This window comes from Crinia signifera, chromosome 5 (assembly GCF_055691185.1).
Source record: "Crinia signifera chromosome 5, ASM5569118v1, whole genome shotgun sequence".
In the NCBI taxonomy this organism is placed as follows: Eukaryota; Metazoa; Chordata; class Amphibia; order Anura; family Myobatrachidae; genus Crinia; species Crinia signifera.
Genome location: NC_139221.1, coordinates 282,037,328 through 282,057,191, shown reverse-complemented (window position 1 = coordinate 282,057,191; position 19,864 = coordinate 282,037,328). Strand labels below are relative to the sequence as shown.

The 19,864-nt window shown below is 45.5% G+C and overlaps 1 protein-coding gene across 1 annotated transcript in view; it reads left to right on the top strand.

Annotated features, from left to right (window-relative positions):
• DNAH11 (dynein axonemal heavy chain 11) overlaps window positions 1-19,864 on the top strand; it is a 262,190-nt gene that overhangs the window by 90,565 nt on the left and 151,761 nt on the right. Inside the window, exons 25-29 of the mRNA XM_083189115.1 lie at window positions 2,984-3,106; window positions 4,962-5,084; window positions 7,650-7,874; window positions 9,292-9,383; window positions 19,535-19,661. Of these exons, the coding sequence (XP_083045241.1) occupies window positions 2,984-3,106; window positions 4,962-5,084; window positions 7,650-7,874; window positions 9,292-9,383; window positions 19,535-19,661 (690 nt within the window). The remainder of the gene's footprint in view (window positions 1-2,983; window positions 3,107-4,961; window positions 5,085-7,649; window positions 7,875-9,291; window positions 9,384-19,534; window positions 19,662-19,864) is intronic.

The following is a 19,864-nucleotide window of genomic DNA, read 5'->3' as shown; positions in this document are numbered from 1 at the left end:
CCCTGCTCTCTGCCCAGCTGTCAATGACTGTCACACCTGCAGCTTCCGCTCCAATTCTTCTTGCCGCTTTCACCTCAGCACACACCCCCTTTAATCATGTGATGCCGGCGTGCTCCCCCAACGTCACGCACAACAACAGTGCGCACAATATTTAAAATGTCCACTCGGCTAGAGGGGACACCAGGAGGGGAGTGGGAGCGTGCTCTGCACTGCACTCTGCTCCTCTCCCCATAGAAGCAGCTGCACCCGCTCTCCATCTCTCCCTGCAGCAGCAGCGAAGGCTCATATAAAGATTTACAGTAAGTGGCACTTTTGGGAGCATTGCTTAAGGGACGCTACAAGTGGCGGTATGTGGGGGCATTACGCATAATGTGTCGCTTAATGTGTAAGGGGCATTACGGTGTGCAGCATCATGTGTAAGCGGCATTATGTGTGCAGCATCATGTGTAAGGGGCATTACGGTGTGCAGCATCATGTGTAAGCGGCATTATGTGTGCAGCATCATGTGTAAGGGGCATTACGGTGTGCAGCATCATGTGTAAGCGGCATTATGTGTGCAGCATCATGTGTAAGGGACATTATGTGTGTGGCATCATGTGTAATGGGTACTATGGTGTGCGGCATCATGTGTAATGGGTACGATGGTGCCATCAAGCAAGAACCCCCTAGCAATGAGCACGTAGGTAAGCAACACTTATGTGGCAAATATGTAATGGGCATTACGGTTTGTTATATAGTATGTAATGGGCATCATGATGTGTGGCGCAATGTGTAATGGGCATTATGGTGTGTGGCCTTATGTGTAATTGGCATTACGGTGTGTGGCTTTATGTGTAATGGGTATTACGGAGTTTGCTAAAATGTGTAATGGGCATTACTGTGTATGGTCTAAAGTGTAATACCACACCCCTTGTTGTGATGCCATGCCTCCTTCCCATGAGGCCACGTCCCCTTTTTGCCGCACGGCTATGCTGCACAAAGTTCCCCACTGTTATGTCTAGATCTGGGACCACCCATTACCATAATTCTAGATTCGCCTATGCACATACAGTATCATAATCTAGATCCTTGTGTGTGAGCAATTCCTAAGGCTACTGCAAGGATAGACCAATCCCAGCTTTCTGTCTACAAAGCCCAAATACTGCTGGATGTCATACTCTAATTCCTGCTGAGTCACACACCTCTGCTGGCTCCTAGATTTCAGTGACTGATTCCTGAATTATATATCGCTTTATCCATTGCTACTGATACATACTGTAGCATGCTTTCTTCAATTACATTATTTCACTATTATTTTTTAAATGTTTACCGTTAAGGTACAATAAACTGTTTTGTTTTCTTTCTTTTTTTACCGTAACGTTGCATCTGTATTTATTTACATTTATTTTTTTCCTGGCAAATTTGTGTATAAATAGAATAAACATACTTAGTGGGTATCCAATTGCAAGTTATGTCTGACGGTCAGTATAATAGTATCCAGAACCCGTTTTTATCAAGTGAAAAGGTCCCTCAATTGTGCATTAACACATGGGATCCGGAATAAATTCCCGATCCCATGGGTTATCACGGCCATGAGGGTCGGCTTGTCACGAATTATGCTTCAGATGCCTGAGGCACCTGAGGAATCATCCTAAGTGCCAGTATCAGGGGGAGGAGCACGCCGCATCAGGGCTGCTAGCAGGAATCCGAGCTCTCACTGCTGCTTGCCTCCTTCCCCATAGATATGTTTGGGGACCGTGGTTTAGTAAGTTTCAAAAAGCTATTCTTCTCATCGCTGGGTAACACCATGTTAAGATGGCGTTACCCTATACCTATGGGGCGCCTGCTAAATCAGAGAGAGTCAAATCTCAACCTCCATTCACAGCCAACACATGAAACGGGGGGGGGGGTGCTGACGATACAGCCCGGGCGGGGGACGATGACACTACTCACAAGGCACCGCCATCGTCTTCATCGGACAGCGACCAGTGGCCGCAATTGGTCACACAGAGTACAGCATCGCCCAAAACAAATATGGCCGCCGCATATGTAAATGCAATATATTCATATATGCGACTGCCATATTTGTTTTAGGCAATTGTTCCGTTTGTGACCAGGCTGCGGCCGCTTGGTCCGGGCAGCCCTGGAACCAAGGTAGGCGGCCCAGCCGGAGGGACATCTGGTCCGGCCCACCGGGAAATGGCCCGGTTTCCCGGTGGGCCAATCCGCCTCTGGGCTAAGGTTGACAGGGTTTGAAGGTCGACATAAGCATTAGGTTGACAATGGGAAGTTTGACAGTCAAAAGGTTGACAGGAGTTTCTCCAATTGGACACCGTATCAGTGTCCCGCGTCCCCTCGCTGCGCTCGCCATGCTTTGGGCAGGGTGCCTCGCTGTGTTGTGCATACCATTAAATTCTCCCTCCATGAGAAAAACTCATGTCAACCTTTTGACCTGCCGACCTTTCCATTGTCAACCTAATGCTTGTGTCGACCTTACGCCCTGTCGATCTTAGCCATGTTAACCTTAATTTGTTGACATAAGCTCTGTTGACCTTTAGTGGTCGACCGAACGACCGTATCCCCTAGAAAATGTGTCAATCCATATTTGCAGTGAGCCCGGTGTCTTCCTAAACAGACCCCATAGATTTTCCCATACACAAAATGTCAAGAGTGCAGTATATGATAACTCTAGTATAACTCTTGTATATGAGAATTGTGTTTGCATTATTGCCAGCCAACACACCATCCACAGTCCTTTGTGTTTTCCGCATATTTACCACTATATTCTACTTCACATGTGATGTTGCTATGGGCAACCAATCAGAATCTACTTCTTATTAATTTAGCACCCTAGAAGATAGTAGACAGGATCTGATTGGTTGCCCATAGCATGTGAAGTAGAATACACATCTTAGAAAATGTGCCCCTATGTATCAGGAAGTAATGTTGGCTATCACATGGTGATGATTAAAAAAAAAAATCAATATTTTTGACATTTTGAAAGGTGCAATTTTCAATGACTGAGCAAACCACGCTGTCAGACTTGCTTGCTCTTCAGCTGCATAAGGTGGAAGATGAGGTCCGGAACATTGTGGACAAGGCTGTGAAAGAGATGGGCACTGAGAAAGTAAGCCTTTCAGATGCTTGTTTTCCTAAAGGGTTCCACTGTCCAATTGTTTCTTTAATTACCTCTGAATATACTCAAGCGTTTCATACTGTACGATCTGTTTACGTCTTGTGGCTGGGTATGAAGTTAGGTTGCTCTGCAAAAGTTTTAACACGTTACTGGTAGCATATATGAAATTTGTTATTGATATACAGTATGAGAAGTAATTGTGTAGAGTTATACCCCTTTTACACCAAAAACCCTGGTCGGACCCTGGTCTTTGAATGCTGGAGTATCCAGGGTCTGACCCTGCTTTATACCCCATTTACACAGCACTTTGACCTGGGTCGGACCTGGGTCTGCACCATTTACACTGAACCTGGGTCAGCCCTGCCTTAAATAATATTTTATATATATATTTATAGAAAAAAAAAAAAAAATATATATATATATATATATATATATATATATATATATATATATATAAATATATATATATATATATATATATAGAAATATATAATATATAGAAATATAATATATATATATATATATCAGGGCTGACCCAGGTTAAGTGTTTTTTTTTTTTTTTTTTTTTTTAAGGTGCTGGGGGTGCCGGAGGGTACCTGTCCTGCCTGCTGTGCTTGGTGTACCTGGGGGTACCGGGGTGCTGGGGGGTGCAAGGGGTGCTGAAGGTACCTGTCCTGTCTGCGGTCGGATCTCAGCGGAGAAGATGATGTGCGCCGTTGCTGTACCACCCCCCCCCGGCAGACGGTCCCTGCGGCGTGCGGCGTATGGAGTGTCAGTGGCGGGGGTCCCTCTGGCGCATGGGAACTAGTACTAGTTCCTATGCGCTGGAGGGACCGCCGATACTGACACTCCATACGCCGCAGGGACCGGCTGCCGGATGCGGGGGGGGGGGGGGGTGATACAGCAGCGGCGCACATCATCTTCTCCGCTGAGATCCGACCGCAGGCAGGACAGGTACCCCCAGCACCCCCAGCACAGCAGGCTGACAGGTACCCCCCTCTCCTCAGCAGCCGCAGGGACCCCCCTCCTCCCGCAGCAGCTGGGAACATCTTCCCCAGCGCTGCACGCTGTGGACCCGCTGCGGGTGCCTGCACCCGCAGCGGGACCATTTACACCGACATTTACACGGGTCCTATCCGTGTTCTACCCAGGTCAGGACCTGGGTAGAGGACCCGTGTAAATGGAAACGGATACCCCCCATTTACACCGCCGCGGATCCGGGTCTGACCCGCCGCTGACCCGGATTTTTCGGCGGTGTAAAAGGGGTATAAGAGAGATAAGTATGTGAGCTGGACCACTATGGCACCATCTTTTGCATTCATTTAAATTAAAATCAGATACTAAAATGATCTACATTCTAGTTGGCTCAATATGTTTATAAATGTGAAGTGTCCCGCTGATGGCTGGGCATGTTCCTCTGTGTGGGCAGGCGTGGGTGGGGGGGGGGGGGGGGGGGATGTTTGTAAGATTTTTTATAGAACAGATGTATTAAGCCTTAACAAGAGATAAATGCAAGGGTGATAAGGAGAGATAAATGCCCAGCCAATCACCTGCTAACTGCCATGTTACAGCCTGTGTCTGAAAAAAGTCAGTAAGGAGCTGATCTGGAAACCACTTGAACAGTTTTTGCCAGCTTTGGGTATTACGTGTCTGCAGGCTGATTCTGCTTGCAGCCTATGGAGGTGTGAGCAGAGTCTACTCCATCTTGGTCAAACATATGCAACGCAAAATACTGACCTTAATCTAAAGTAGCCTACATTCTTAGTTTGTTTTTTTTTCACATCTTTCCGGCCACCCCAGTAACAGCTGTTACAAGCACATATTAACTTTCCATTCTAATGTTTAGATACTTACAGAGATAAGTCAGACTTGGACCATGCTGGAGTTCTCCTATGAAAAGCACTATCGTACTGGAACGCCGCTAATAAAATCCGATGAGCAGCTCTATGAGACCTTGGACAGCAACCAGGTAATTCTGGAAGCTGTAGATGGAAAAGAGACCTATATAAACAAAAAGTCTTGCACAGGATGCTTTATATAGGCATATACAGTATATAAACAAGCTGTAAAAATGGTATGATCTGATAAACGAAAATGTTTGGATTTCACTTCTTCCCAGAAGCATCTGTGTCCCTTCTTACCACCCTGCTGAGTGTGTGTAAACCACTTGCTGTAAACAGAACCAAGGACTTAACAGGAGTGTTGACCAGGGCTCAGCACCTACAGTACCGTGTTTTCAGATACGCAGATTTACCTAAACAATGCAGTATATATGTATAGCAGCATAGCCATAGGCGTGCGCAGCACATTTTATTAGGTGATGCACTGTCAAAGCGGTGTGCCTAGCACCACCTATTGGGCATGTCTAACACCGCCATTGGGTCTGTCTAACACCGCCAATCAGGCGTGCACTCACTACAATATAAAACGACTCGGTACTTGTTTCCTAGAAGGGCGCCCACGATTTTGATCTTAGGCATCGCAAGGAAAAAAATCGCGTTGGTCGCATTGCATGCGGCCAAAAAATCCCATGCGATGCGACCGACGCGATTACCGCGATTTTACATAGGGAACAATGTTAAATATCCCAATTGACCCGATTTCACATAGGGAACAATGTTAAATGGCCCACAGACCCCGAATACCCACCCTGAAGTGTGAAATGCCCCCTCCCCCCAATTGTTAACGCCACCCCACGATCAACGTCAACCCGAAGCGTGGCGAGCGCAGCGAGCCCGCGAGGGGCGGCTGTACAAGTCCTCTGACCTTTTCATACCCCCACTATCCACGTCGGCGTGGAGTTGAGAATAGGAGCCCGAAGCGTGGCGAGCGGACGCGGAACACGCTCCCGAAGCGTGGCGAGGGGACATGGATTACTTAACATGTATTCCGCGTCCCCTTGCGGGGCTCGCTGCGCTCGCCACGCTTCGGGCTCGTATTACGCGTCCCCTCGTGGGGCTCGCTGCGCTCGCCACGCTTTCTATTCTCAGCTCCACGCCGACGTGGATAGTGGGGGTATGAAAAGGTCGGAGGACGCGTACCGTCGCCCCTTGCGGGCTCGCTGCGCTCGCCACGCTTCGGGTTGATGTTGATCGTGGGGTGGCGTTAACAATTGGGGGGGGCATTTCACACTTCAGGGTGGGTATTTGGGGTCTGTGGGCCATTTAACATTGTTCCCTATGTGAAATCGGGTCAATTGGGACATTTAACATTGTTCCCTATGTAAAATCGCGGTAATCGCGTCGGTCGCATCGCATGCGATTTTTTGGCCGCATGCGATGCGACCGATGCGACTTACATTTTACCATGCATCTCTATGTAAAATCGCGGCCATCGCATCAGTCGCATCACATGCCATTCTAATGGCATGCGATGCCCGCGATGGGCGCCCTTCTAGGAAACAAGTACCAACGACTCTCAGCCACACCATTATATTCTGCCTGTTTCAGTTTTAATCTTCTAATTACTCTGTATAACAGTACATGCAAATAAAGTCAAAATCCTATCTGGATGACACAGGTATGTAGTGATATGACAATGGTGTAATACAATTAATAATGCAAAACACACATAATTGATTGATGGGTGCTTATTTTAACGGAATACAGGTCTAAAGCAAAAGTCTTTGGTAAAAGGTATTGCTGGTATTACTAGCAGCAATAGGTGTGGGGGTGGGGGCACAGCATTAGGGGGTGCCTGTGCACCCTTAACACTCAATGTGCGCACACCTATGAGCATAGATTACATGGATGAAACAAAAGTCTGCAAGTCCAACATTTTTAAATGTATTTCTTATCCAGAGAATGGCAGATAACACCTCCACTATCCATAACCATTTTAATGTCACTTGGGCTTGGAAACTTCCTGACCCTATAAGACCGATATATTGTATTTCTCTGGGTGTGGTATTTAGCAGTTCTCACTGTAGATGATTTCAAATAATGACTTCAGACACTGGGCCAGATGCACTAAGCTTCACAAATGATAATCAACCAACCATCAGCCAACCAACCAATCAGCTTCTGCCTGTCATGTCACATACTGGGCGGGATTCTCTAATCTAAATAAAAGTAAAAACCTCCTCCTCCCTGCACTGTATCCTCTTTCAAGTGTAGGAAGGAGGAGGAGAGCCCGCCCACAGCAGCAGCAAAATAGCCGGGTAAGGGAGGGAAGGGGGGAGCTGCTGGGACCCGCTGTGCATCGCTGGCTCACCGCAAAGGACGGCTCTTAACGCAAGAGCTGTCCTTTGCCATAATTATCACATATGTTAGAGCGAATGCGATAATTATGTCAGCAGTAACCGGCAATGTGCGGTGGACGGGGGGGGGGGGGTCACAAGGTCATGTTATGGTCGTGGATACACCAAGCAAAGATTGCTTTTGTTTTTCTGCTCTTTACTTTCCAAATGGGTTCAAGCGGATTGTCTTACAAACTAAAAGATTTTGGAAATTTCTGTGTGTTTGTTTTTTTATCATTGGTTTTACTTGCTTTCCTTTGTTCCATGTGTGACCTTGTGTTCTGCACAACGTTTTAGGTGCAGTTGCAGGCTATCATGCAAAGCAAGTATGTGGAATATTTTATTGAGCAAGTGTCCAGTTGGCAGAAGAGACTAAACCTGGCTGACTCAGTGATTTACATATGGATGGAGGTCCAGCGTACTTGGTCTCATCTAGAAAGCATATTTATTGGTTCTGCAGATATAAGAAACCAGCTACCAGAAGACGCTAAGCGCTTTGACGGAGTGGATGCAGACTTCAAGGTCATTACATTATAATATATACATAAGGCAGTTTTACTGTGTACTATGTTTTAAATAATCCATCGGTTATATTTACTTATCCAATTTACTGTCAATAAGAGCCTGATATAGCAATGGTCGCCGACCATTGAATGATTTCAGAAGCGCTCGCTAATCTAATTCATTCCCTGGTGCCTTAGATTAGCGGCGCCCTCCTCCGTGAGCAGGGCAGGCAGCTGACATCAAGCAAGCAAGTGTGATGCCAAATAGCGATAAAATTCAGCAATTTTTTGTTATTTGCAAACCGGCTGCACACATCCCCAATAGGCTTCTATGGGGGATGCAATACTGTCAGATCACTATCCGGAATGTGAAGCATTCCCAATATTGGCCTCCACAACGACTGCTATCTACAGCTGGCAGTAGTCTGATGTAGCCAGTGGACTAGTCACCACAGAGGGTTCCCCTGAAATCCTCCCTAGAAGTAGCTGCTGTGCATATATGGTCAGCGGGACCTCACAGATGCAGCACCACACTGGGCACATCGCAAGAATGTGCTCCATTCATACACTGAGATTGGGGGAGGGAGAGCGGATACTAAATACCCGAGCCCGGGCTTGCTTGAGGGGCCAGATGGGGGCCCTGGTCTGATCCCCCTCCCCTTCCTCTCTCCCGGGCAGCAGCATGAGCTTACACCCTGTCAGAGACAGTGTATGAGATGCTCATGCTGAGTCTGTCAGCACATCACCTAATGTAGGTGTGTGCTGTGCTGCTGAGTGGGGTGATAACACTGCCCCCTCGACTGGTTTAGAGGGTTTCACTTTTCCCCCCGCTTAGAGGGTGTGGCCACGCCTACCGCAATTAGGCCACGCACAGGGCCCGACATACCTCTCCTCGGGCCTGCCTGTCCCTGTCTGTGCTGGGTTATATGCTGTGTTCTTGCACCCAGATCCCATTGCAAATGCAATCCATGATATATATACAGTATGAACCGTAAAGTAGTTGTCAATAATAAACAAAATGTGTGTAGATCACAAAGGTCCTATTCAGACTTTTTGTTTGCAAATGGACAAAACCATGTGTATGGCAGGTGGGGCTAATATAAAATGTGCAAAGAAAGTTAGATATGGGTGAGTTATTTTGTTTCTGTGCAGGGTAAATACTGGCGACTTTTTTACACAGCAATTTAGATTTCAATTTGAACATACCCCACCCAAATCTAACTCTCTGCACATGTTACATCTGCCCCACCTGCAGTCCACATGGATTTGTCCATTTGCAAACAAAATGTACTCTGCAATCAGTTCTGAATTAGGCCCTAAGTGAGGGACAATACTACAGAACAATCTCCTGTATTTTCAGGATAGATCTATTTCAAATAGATTTAAAGAATACATTTCTGAGCACTTTGATTTGTTATTTATTTTGTTTAACACAGGAGTTAATGTTTGAGACAAAAAAAATAAGAAACGTGTTGGATGCAACAAACAGACCCAAGCTTTATGAAACTCTAGATGAATTGCAACGGAGGTAAAGTTATTTATTATTATTATTATTATTATTATTATTATTAACAGTTTCTTATACAGTGCACACATATTCCGCAGCACTATACAGAGTATAGTTGAATATTAACATCAGTCTCTGCCCCAGTGGAACTTACAATCTATATTCCCTACCACATGTACATCACACACATTCATTATAGGGTTAATTTTATTAGGAGCCAAATAACCTACCAGTATATTTTTGGATTGTGGGAGGAAACCGGGGTACCAGGAGGAAACCGGGGTACCAGGAGGAAACCCACGCAAGTACGGGGAGAATATACAAACTCTACACAGTTAGGGCCATGGTGGGAATCAAACCCATGACTTCATTACTGTGAGGCAGTAATGCTAACCATTACACCATCCGTACTGTCCCGTACTATTTATGTTCAAGAGTATTATAATACAAGGAAGTATGATTTAGCATTTCCACTTATGCTGAGATAAAGGTATAATACGAGACGAACAAACACGTAAACAGAAACATCCCCTTTCGGAAAATTAATAACATTTATCAAGAAGGCAAAATGAAGGTCCATTCCGAAAAAGTGAAACATGGGCACACTATGGGTGAGACTTAATAGGATGAGAGATTCAAAAAGTGAGATATTTGGTAAGAAATCTCCAGGTTTTTTAAAGTAGCAACCATTTACACTGCAAAACCAGTTTGATTTTTCATCCTATTAAATTCCCCCCCCTATGTTTGGCTAAAGCATTTACTTGCCTGTCTCATGCTTTTATACAAGCCTGCTCATGTCACAGTTTTGGGAACGGCAGCTAGAAAATTAATTATTTGAAGATGGCAGCTTAATAATAATAATCATGAGTTTAAGGAAACGGAGCTATTTACTTTGTGTCGCTTCTCTGTGTTTGACTTTTTTTTTTTCAATATTACGTTAATCAAAATCCACAAAGAAGGGTGGGGATTTACAGTTAAGGTCCCCATACACGTTCCGTTTAGCGCAGGGGTGTCCAAACTTTTTGCGAGGAGGGCCAGATTTGGTGAAGTGTAAATGTGTGGGGGCCGACCATTCAGCCTAACATTCTTTGAATCGGTAGTCACATCAGAATGGTCCCCCACTCTGCCCCTTCACTGTATTACCCCCAGCCTGCCCCCATTCACTCTGTCCCCCAGCCTGCCCCCCTTCTCTTAATGTCCATCATTCATTGTATGTCCCCAAGCCTGACCCTCCTTCACTGTATGACCCCCATTCACTATGTACCCCACTCTGCCCCTATTCACTGTATGTCCCCCTGCCTTCCCCTGCTCCCCCTTCTCTGAATGTCGATCACTGCCTCCATTCACTGGATGTCCCCCAGCCTGACCCTCCTTCACTGTATGTCCCCCACTCTGCCCCCTCCCTTCTCTGTATGTTTCCCAGCCCCTTGTGTGAGCTAGAGGAAGGAGAGGCAAAGCAGGCACTGCAAGGACAAGAGATGCTTGTGCTCCCGTTGCTGGCCTCCTTCGCTCTGCATGTTACAGGAGCAAACTTCCACCTTGCTGCCCCCCTCCCCAAACACTGCTGTCACTGTGATTGTGGAGTAGGGTGATATACAATTGCAGCAGCAGGGGTAGGATGCCAAACACATCTGACTGTGGCGGCCGGCACCTCCTCACTGCAGCCGACAGCAAGGTAGTAGTAGTACGTTTATTTATAAGGCGCCGCAAAGTGTCCGCAGCGCCGTACATAGCAAAAAAAAAAAAAAAAAACAAATTACAAGGTAACGTACAGGGTGTGTTGAAAGATACAGTATAAATAGGGGTATAGCTGGTAGAACTAAAATCAGCATCAGTTCAGAAGTAGGTGTCAAAATTGTCAAGGAGACTGAAGATGAAGTAGAGGAAGGGAAGAACAGGACAGGAGCACAGGTGAGGTAATGAGGTAGGGTGAGTACGTGAGGAAGGAGGGCCCTGCTCATAAGAGTTAACATACTAAAAATAGGTGGGTGGACGAACGAAATACAATAGGATAAGTAGGAACGGAGGCAGGATAGGAGGATCAAAAGAGGTTAGGAGGAGGGATAGGCTAGTCGAAAAAAGTGGGTTTTGAGGGAGCGCTTGAAGGAGGTAAGGGAATCAGATAGCCTGATGGGTGGCGGGAGGTTGTTCCAGTGCAGGGGGGCAGCGCGAGAGAAGTCTTGGACACGGGAGTGGGAGGAGGTGATTAGGTGAGAGGTCAGTCGGCGGTCAGCGATGGAGCGAAGAGGACGGGAGGGAGTGTGGATAGAGATCAGTGAAGAGAGGTAGGGAGCTGTGGAGGAGGAGAGAGCCTTGTACGTGGTGGTGAGGAGTTTAAAGAGAACTTGGAAAGGAATGGGGAGCCAGTGAAGAGATAAACAGAGGGGGGAGGTGGAGGTAGAGCGGCGGGAGAGGAAGATGAGCCTAGCAGCAGCGTTAAGAATGGATTGGAGAGGTGCGAGGCGGGTGAGAGGTAGCCCAGAGAGAAGGATGTTGCAGTAGTCAAGGCGGGAGATGACAAGAGAGTGAATGAGAATTTTGGTCGCGTCAGTGGAGAGGAATGGTCTGATGCGTGAGATGTTGCGTAGGTGAAAGCGGCAAGACTGTGAGAGAGCACGAATGTGGGGGGTGAAAGAGAGGGAGGAGTCAATGATGACACCGAGGCAGCGCGTTTGGTCGGTGGACGTGATCTCGGTTTCACCAATGCTGATGGAGATAGTGGGAGAAGAGGGGATGTTCGGGGGATGGAAGATTAGAAGTTCAGTTTTAGCCATGTTTAGTTTCAGGAAGCGTTGGGTCATCCAGGCTGAGATGGCCGTGAGGCATTCGGAGACCTTGGACAGGAGTGATGGGGATAAGTCGGGGGAGGAGAGATAGATTAGGGTATCATCAGCATAAAGGTGGTAATGAAAACCATAGGAGCTGATGAGGGTGCCCAGAGAGGTGGTGTAGAGGGAGAAGAGGAGAGGGCCAAGGACTGACCCTTGGGGAACACCGACTGGCTGGGGGGTAGTAGGAGAGGAGGAGCTCGGAGTGGAGACGGAGAAGGAGCGATCGGAGAGGTATGAGGTGAACCAGGAGAAGACCGTGCCAGTGATGCCAAAGGAGCGGAGGGTGTTGAGCAGGAGAGGGTGGTCAACAGTGTCAAAGGCAGCCGACAGATCAAGCTGGATGAGGATAGAGAAGAGGCCTTTGGATTTAGCCGATAGTAGATCGTTAGTGACTTTGGTCAGGGCAGTTTCAGTGGAATGTAAAGGGCGGAACCCGGATTGGAGGGGGTCTAGAATGGAGTTAGCAGTAAGGTGGCTTAGGAGACGATTATAGGTCAGACGTTCTAGGAGTTTGGAGGCAAAAGGGAGGAGGGAGATGGGCCTGTAGTTGGATGGAGAGTTGGGGTCCAGATTTGTTTTTTTGAGAATTGGGGAGACAAGAGCGTGTTTGAAGGAGGAAGGGAAGATCCCAGAGGATAGGGAAAGATTAAAGAGGTGAGCCAGGTGAGAGCAGACTGATGGACTGAGACGACGGATAATATTGGAGGGGATAGGATCGAGCGGGCAGGTGGAGGGAGAAGCGGATTGAAGGATAAAGTGGACTTCAGCAGCAGTGGTGGGGTAAAATGAGGACAGGGGTTGGAAGGAGGGGAGTGGAGATGTAGGAGGGGAGGAGGGAGAGGGTGAGGTCATGGCAGCAGTGATGGCAGTCCTGAGAGAGGAGATTTTGGTTGAAAAGTAGGTAGCAAAATCAGCGGCTACGATGGAGGACGGAAGAGCTGGAGGAGGGGGGGAGAGCAAGGAGTTGAAGGTGGCGAAGAGCCTGCGGGGATTGGATGATTGGGAAAGGATGAGGGACTTAAAGTAGGATTCCTTGGCCAGAGCAAGGGCAGAGCTGAAGGAGGAAAGAATGAATTTGAAATGGAGATAATCCGCAAGGGAGCGTGATTTCTTCCAGAAGCGCTCAGCAGTGCGAGAGCACTTTTTAAGGAATCGGGTGATAGGTGAGTGCCACGGTTGGGGGTTGGAGCATCGAAGGGGGATAGAGGAGGGAGGGCAGGCAGAGTCCAATGCCGAAGATAGGGTGTCATTATAGAGGGAGGCAGCGAGGTTCGGGCAGGACATGAGGGCGATTGGGGCGAGAAGAGGACACAGCGTGTTTGAGAAGGCAGCAAGATCAAGTGTGTTGACGTAATGCCGTGAGACAATGCGCTTGGGAGGGGGGGTGGGAGAGGGGGAAGCAGTGAGGGAGAAGGAGATGAGGTGATGGTCAGAAAGAGGAAAAGCTGAGATAGTGTAGTCAGTAAGGGAACAAGAGCGAGAGAAGACGAGATCGAGGGAGTGTCCTTGGATGTGGGTGGAAGAGGTAGTCCACTGAGATAGGCCAAGAGAGGAGCAGAGAGAGAGGAGTTTGGAGGTGCCAGGATCAGCGGGGTTATCCAAGGGGATGTTAAAGTCACCAAGAATGACAGATGGCAGGTCGGAGGAGAGGAAGTGTGGAAGCCAGGCGGCGAAGTTGTCAAGAAATTGGGAGATAGGGCCCGGGGGGCGGTAGATTGCAGCGACACGGAGGTGGTAGGGGTAGTATAGACGGATAGAGTGAGACTCAAAGGAGGAGAAAAGGAGAGAGGGTTCAGGGTGAATGACACTGTGGGTGCATGAGGCTGAGAGGAGAAAACCCACACCGCCACCTTGGCGACCGTCAGGCCTGGGAGTGTGAGAGAAAGAGAGGCCACCGTGGGAGAGAGCAGCTGGAGAGACAGAATCAGAGGTGGAGAGCCAGGTCTCGGTGATAGCAAGGAGGTGGAATGCTCTAGAGATGAATAGGTCATGGATGGCAGGGAGTTTGTTGCAGATGGATCTGGCGTTCCATAGTGCACAGGAAAGAGGGGGGGTGGGTTGTGTATTTATGTGGATAAGGTTTTTGGGATTGCAGAAGCGAGGGGGGGTCATTGGGAGGGTGGGGGTGCGGGGAAGAGTGGTCAGGATAGGTATGGGATGGGAGGGGGGAGGAGCAGTTGGAGAAAGTGAAGTTGAGAGATTAACAGCCATGAGGAACCGAAGGTGAGAGGGTAGGTTAGTGAAAGCAGACAGAGGGATTTGGGAGGACAGACAGCGTCTGTAGTAGATTTGGTAGAAAACAGAGTGAGAGAGAAGGTAACAGGCAAGGAACTACTGTCAGAGAGGAGACCAGTGGGTAAAATCAGGTTGATTGAGTAATCCAATTAAGTATGAAACAACAACAACAAGTGAGAGGATGAAGGGAACAGAGAAGGTCAGAAGTGAGGCAAATGTGAGCAGGCGTGAAGAGGGAAACAGAGTGCAATAAATGTGTGGCAAAGATAAGAGAAAATAATAGTGAATGAGTAAAATGAAATACAATGTTTGGAAAGATATAGATACAATGAATTAAATGTCAAAATTGAGCAACAGGTTACAATAAGATAGAAAGAAGATGAATATATTACAATAAAACAGAATATGAAAATTTAGACTGTGTTCAAACTCACCTTTTTCAGTATTCTAACTCACCTGCTTCAGTTTCCAACTCACTTAAGTAATCAAGCTTCACTTTAGTATGCAAGCTTCTCTCTCAATGAGCAAGGTAAAGGCGTGCTCACCGGGGCCCCACTTTTAGTGTCCTGTGCTGTGCTTCCCACATCTGATGCTCTGGCCGCTTCCAGCTGGAGGCTGCGGGCCGCTTGAAATGACAGCATGGGCCGCAATTGGCCCCCGGGTCTGACTTTGGACATGCCTGGTTTAGCGGATCCGTTTTGTACTTGTAAAGCACGCATCGCATCACATCGCATAAAAAAGGGGGGGGATGAGCGCTAATAAAGAAAAGAAAAGGCAATAAGAGTAGGAAAGGAAAATAAGTGAGAAAAAACACCTGAAAATAAAAACGGGTTAGTTTAAATGCTAACAGCTCTTCTGAGCCAGTGTAAAAGTCCGTGGAGTGTGCCGTGCTATCTTTCCCTACCTCTAGTGCCGGGACCGAGTGTGGCGGGTTGGGAGATCAGCGTGCTGCGGCCGGTGGAGACGCCGCACGTCCTCTCTCTTCTCCCGTCAGCACGAACGGTGCACCTGATGCAGCGGGTGCTGCTTGGGCTCCGATGGATTGGAGCTTGCTTCCAGGGGTGGGGAGCACACTTGGGGGACCACGGGACAGCCTCTTCTATGCGTTTCGTGCTTTCAAGCACTTTTTCAAAGTGGCATTTTTTGGGTTCCATTGCGTTTTTTATTTCTAAAACTTTCAAAAAACTTTATTGATAAAACGGATATTGACGTAAAAAATGGTGGGAACCTCATGTTGTTTTTTGACAAAAAGGTTTTTAAGATCAAAAACGGACAAATGTCCTAAAAAAAGATACAAGGTGTTTCTTACAAAAATAGTAAAAGAGAAAGAAAAAAAAAAGAGAAAAAGTATTTGTTTGTAATAATGGTCAATTTCTAAAAAATAATATTTTATAAAAAATGAATATTCTAAAAAATGAATATTTTATAAAAATGCATTTAACTCAAAATCAATGTTCATACCTTTGGGTAATAAGGTGTTCAACTCATAAATCCATTTGGTTTCTGTTTGTTTAAGTGATTTGATGTAGTCTCCTCCTCTCCAGTGATGGTTGACTTTTTTTTATTGCTATGAACTGTAAACCTGATGGATCTTTGTTGTGGGTCTGTAGAAAGTGATTTGACACACTGTGAGTTATGAGACCTCTCTTGATGTTATAGATGTGCTCGGAGAGTCTGATTTTTAGTTGTCTTTTAGTTTGTCCGATATATTGTAAGCCACATGGGCAGCAGAGAAGATAGATGACTCCCTCAGTTTCGCATGAAATATTATTATATTATTATTATATTGTATTCTTTTTTCGTGATATTGGATGAGAAGCTGGTGATGGGTTTTTTGAAGTGACATTTATGTTTTTGCATGCTTTGCATTTAAGACAGTGGTGGAATCCTTTGGTTTGTTTTTTATTTTTTTGTGTGTTTGGTTTGATAAAACTTGATACTAGTTCCTGACGCAGGTTTCTGGCCTTCTTGTATATGATTCTTGGTCTGTCTGCTAATAGCGGTTTTAAATCATCATCCAGTTGTAATATATGCCAGTTCTTTTTCAATATGTTTTCAAATACTTGATGTTCACTGTTGAATTGAGCTATGAAGGTGATGTTGTTGTCAGTCTTGGGTTTATTTGCTTGATACTTAATTGTGTCTTGGCGGTCCAAGTTTTTCACAGTCTCTAGTTGGTTGCGTAATGTGGTCTCTTTATATCCTTTTTGTATGAAATTCTGTGTGAGTGCTTCTGTTTGCTCCAAAAAGGTGTTCTGGTTTGTGCAATTTCTGCGAAGTCTTCTGTATTGCCCTAGTGGTATGTTCTTAATCCAGTTCCTGTGGTGGTTGCTCTGAACTGGAAGGATATTGTTGCCATCGACCGGTTTCGTGTATGTTTGTGTAGTGATGTTTCCTTCCTTAATTGAAATCTCCAGATCTAAAAATATGATTTTCTTACTTGTAATGGTGGTGAATTGAAGGTTCAGTTGGTTTGAGTTGAGGTATATGCAAAATTCTTGCCTTGTGCATGCATTGTGCATCCAATGCGATGAAAAGCAAGTACAAAAAGTATGTGCAGCACATACTTTTTGTACTGTACGATGAGATGCCGCGGGAGCGCGCATCTCAAAGTACAAAACGGATCCGCTGCGAACGGACCGTGTATGGGGACCTTTTTCAGTAAGAAAGTTATTTTGTATGTTTACCCATATATGTCCCAAATTAGGAAATACGTGTTCATGGTGGCTCGCACCGCTCCACTTCCCTTGTCACAACTTCCCTTGTCACAACTTACCTTTCTGAATAGTTGTATATATGGATAGTAAAAGATAACATAGAAAACATTAAAAAAAAATCTTCAAAAATCTCAATGAAACATAGAAACATAGAATTTGACGGCAGATAAGAACCACTTGGCCCATCTAGTCTGCCCCTTTTTTAAACATGTTACCTCAAACCATATTTGATCCTTATTTTTTTGTAAGGATATCAATATGCCTATCCCAAGCATGTTTAAATTGTACTACTGTATTTGCCTCTACCACCTCTGATGGGAGGCTATTCCACTTATCTACTACTCTTTCTGTGAAGTAATTCTTCCTCACATTTCCCCTGAATCTTCCTCCCTTTCAGTGCATGTCCTCGTGTTCTGCTGCTCCTCTTCCTGTGAAGAATGTCTCCCACCTGTACCTTGTTAAAACCCTTGATATATTTGAAAGTTTCTATCATGTCCCCCCTTTCCCTTCTCTGCTCTAAAGTATACATATTAAGATCTTTTAGTCTTTCCTGGTACGTTTTGTGATGTAGGCCATGCACCATTTTAGTTGCCCTTCTTTGTACAGTCTCTAATGTATTTATATCCTTCTGGAGATATGGCCTCCAGAACTGAACACAATACTCTAGATGAGGTCGTACCAATGACCTATACAGTGGCATTAATACTTCTTTCTTTCTACTGCTGATACCTCTCCCTATGCAACCAAGCATCTGACTTGCCTTCTTCATTGCTTTGTTACATTGCCTACCTGCCTTTAAGTCCCCTGAAATAGTGACACCTAGATCCCTCTCTTCCTCAGTAGTTTCCATTATAGTGCCATTTATACTATATTGAGTCTTTGGATTTCTGAGACCCTAGTGCATGATTTTGCATTTTTTGGCATTAAACTGTAGTTGCCATGCTCTTGACCATTCCTCTAATCTACCTAGATCATCAATCATTTGTTTTACCCCTCCTGGTGTGTCTACCCTGTTGCATACCTTTGTGTCATCTGCAAAAAGGCACATTTTACCCTCAATTCCATTTGCAATGAATAGTGGTAAACTCAGATGTGGCCATATTGGCAGGTAAATCCCTGCGCTTCCCACCACAAAGGTGCATTCACCGCAGAATCACTTCTCTGTCTGCATGTTATACGCTTTGCAGCAGAGGCTGCCATATTGGCCGGTAAATCCCCGCAGGTTCCCACTACAACAGTGTATTCACCGCAGAATCACTTCTCTGTCTGCATGTTATACGCTTTGCAGTAGAGGCTGCCATGTTGGCCGGTAAATCCCTGCACGTTCCCACCACAACAGTGCATTCACCGCAGAATCACTTCTCTCTCTACATGATGTTCTATGAATTCCAGCAGATTTTGGGTCAGATGCACTAAGCTTTAAAAAGTTATAAAATGGAGAGCGATAAATAGCCAGACAATCCGCTACTAACTGTTATGTTACAGACTGTGTTTGAAAAATGTCAGGTAGGAGCTGATTGGTTGGTTGTTTATCACTCTACATTTTATTAATTTTGAAGCTTAGTGCATCTGGCCCTCTGCTCTTAAAACAAGCTGCACTTTAAATCACATAACTATATGAACACTTTATGCAACTCGCAGGTTATTATGTGTAACCTTTATACCCCTTTCACATCGCACTTTTAAAATGGTATATTGCCGTTTTTTTTTTTCCATTTTAAAACGTTTAAGGCTGCAATGTGAAAGTGCCAGAGTTGATTTACCGGTTAAAGTTAACCGGTATTTCAACACGGTTAAAAAGCAGAGTCCTACACGTTTTAAAGCCGTTTTTTGGCAGTTTGAACAGCTCTATTTCAATGGCTTGAAACGTGTTCCTTGGGGGTTAAACGGGTTGAATGTTTGAATGGTATTAAATGATTTTTAAAATGGTTTTCACCTGCAATGTGAAAGGTCTCAAGGCTCAGACCCATTTTAAAGTCCCATTTAAAAATACCGTGTCATTACCCATTTCTGCAATATGAAAGCAGTATTAGTAAACAGGACCAGGGACCAAACCCTTCTGTCAGTGAACTAAAGCGCACAGAATACAAATGTTTGTGTTGTTTGTGGATTGTCGCAGTTACTTTTATATCCTATAATGCATGGTAGATAGAGACGTTTGACTAAGATCTTGATAATTTATACCATTTTACATCTTACAGTACTACTTGAGTTGTACTACATTTCTTGTATGTGTTTGATATGTCTGTTTTTTGTTGTATATATTATTGTTTTGTGCTATTGTGTAGGTTTTTGAGTCTTGCTCTGTTGCTATATTTTATGTATCACTGACTGTTATTGATTATATCTTTTATTGACATTATATCTGTGATGTGTTTGTCTTCTTTAGACTTTCTCTGTGTGAGAAAGCTCTGACTCAGTATTTGGAAACCAAGCGACTGGCTTTTCCCCGATTTTACTTTGTGTCCTCGGCAGACTTACTGGACATTCTATCAAAGGGAACGCAGCCCAAACAGGTATGTTATACTCTGACTCCCTGCAATCTGTCAGCTTTCACAGTGCAACAGGACTGGTGGTGACCCCGAGCTACCCCGGTCTATAGTGGACCGGAACTTTATTATCTTTAAAAATTTCTGCCAGGGTACCAGACACCCTCATAGAAGCTGCTCCGAGCTTTATACAGATTTCTATAGACGTTCACTATGATGTTCCGTAACTA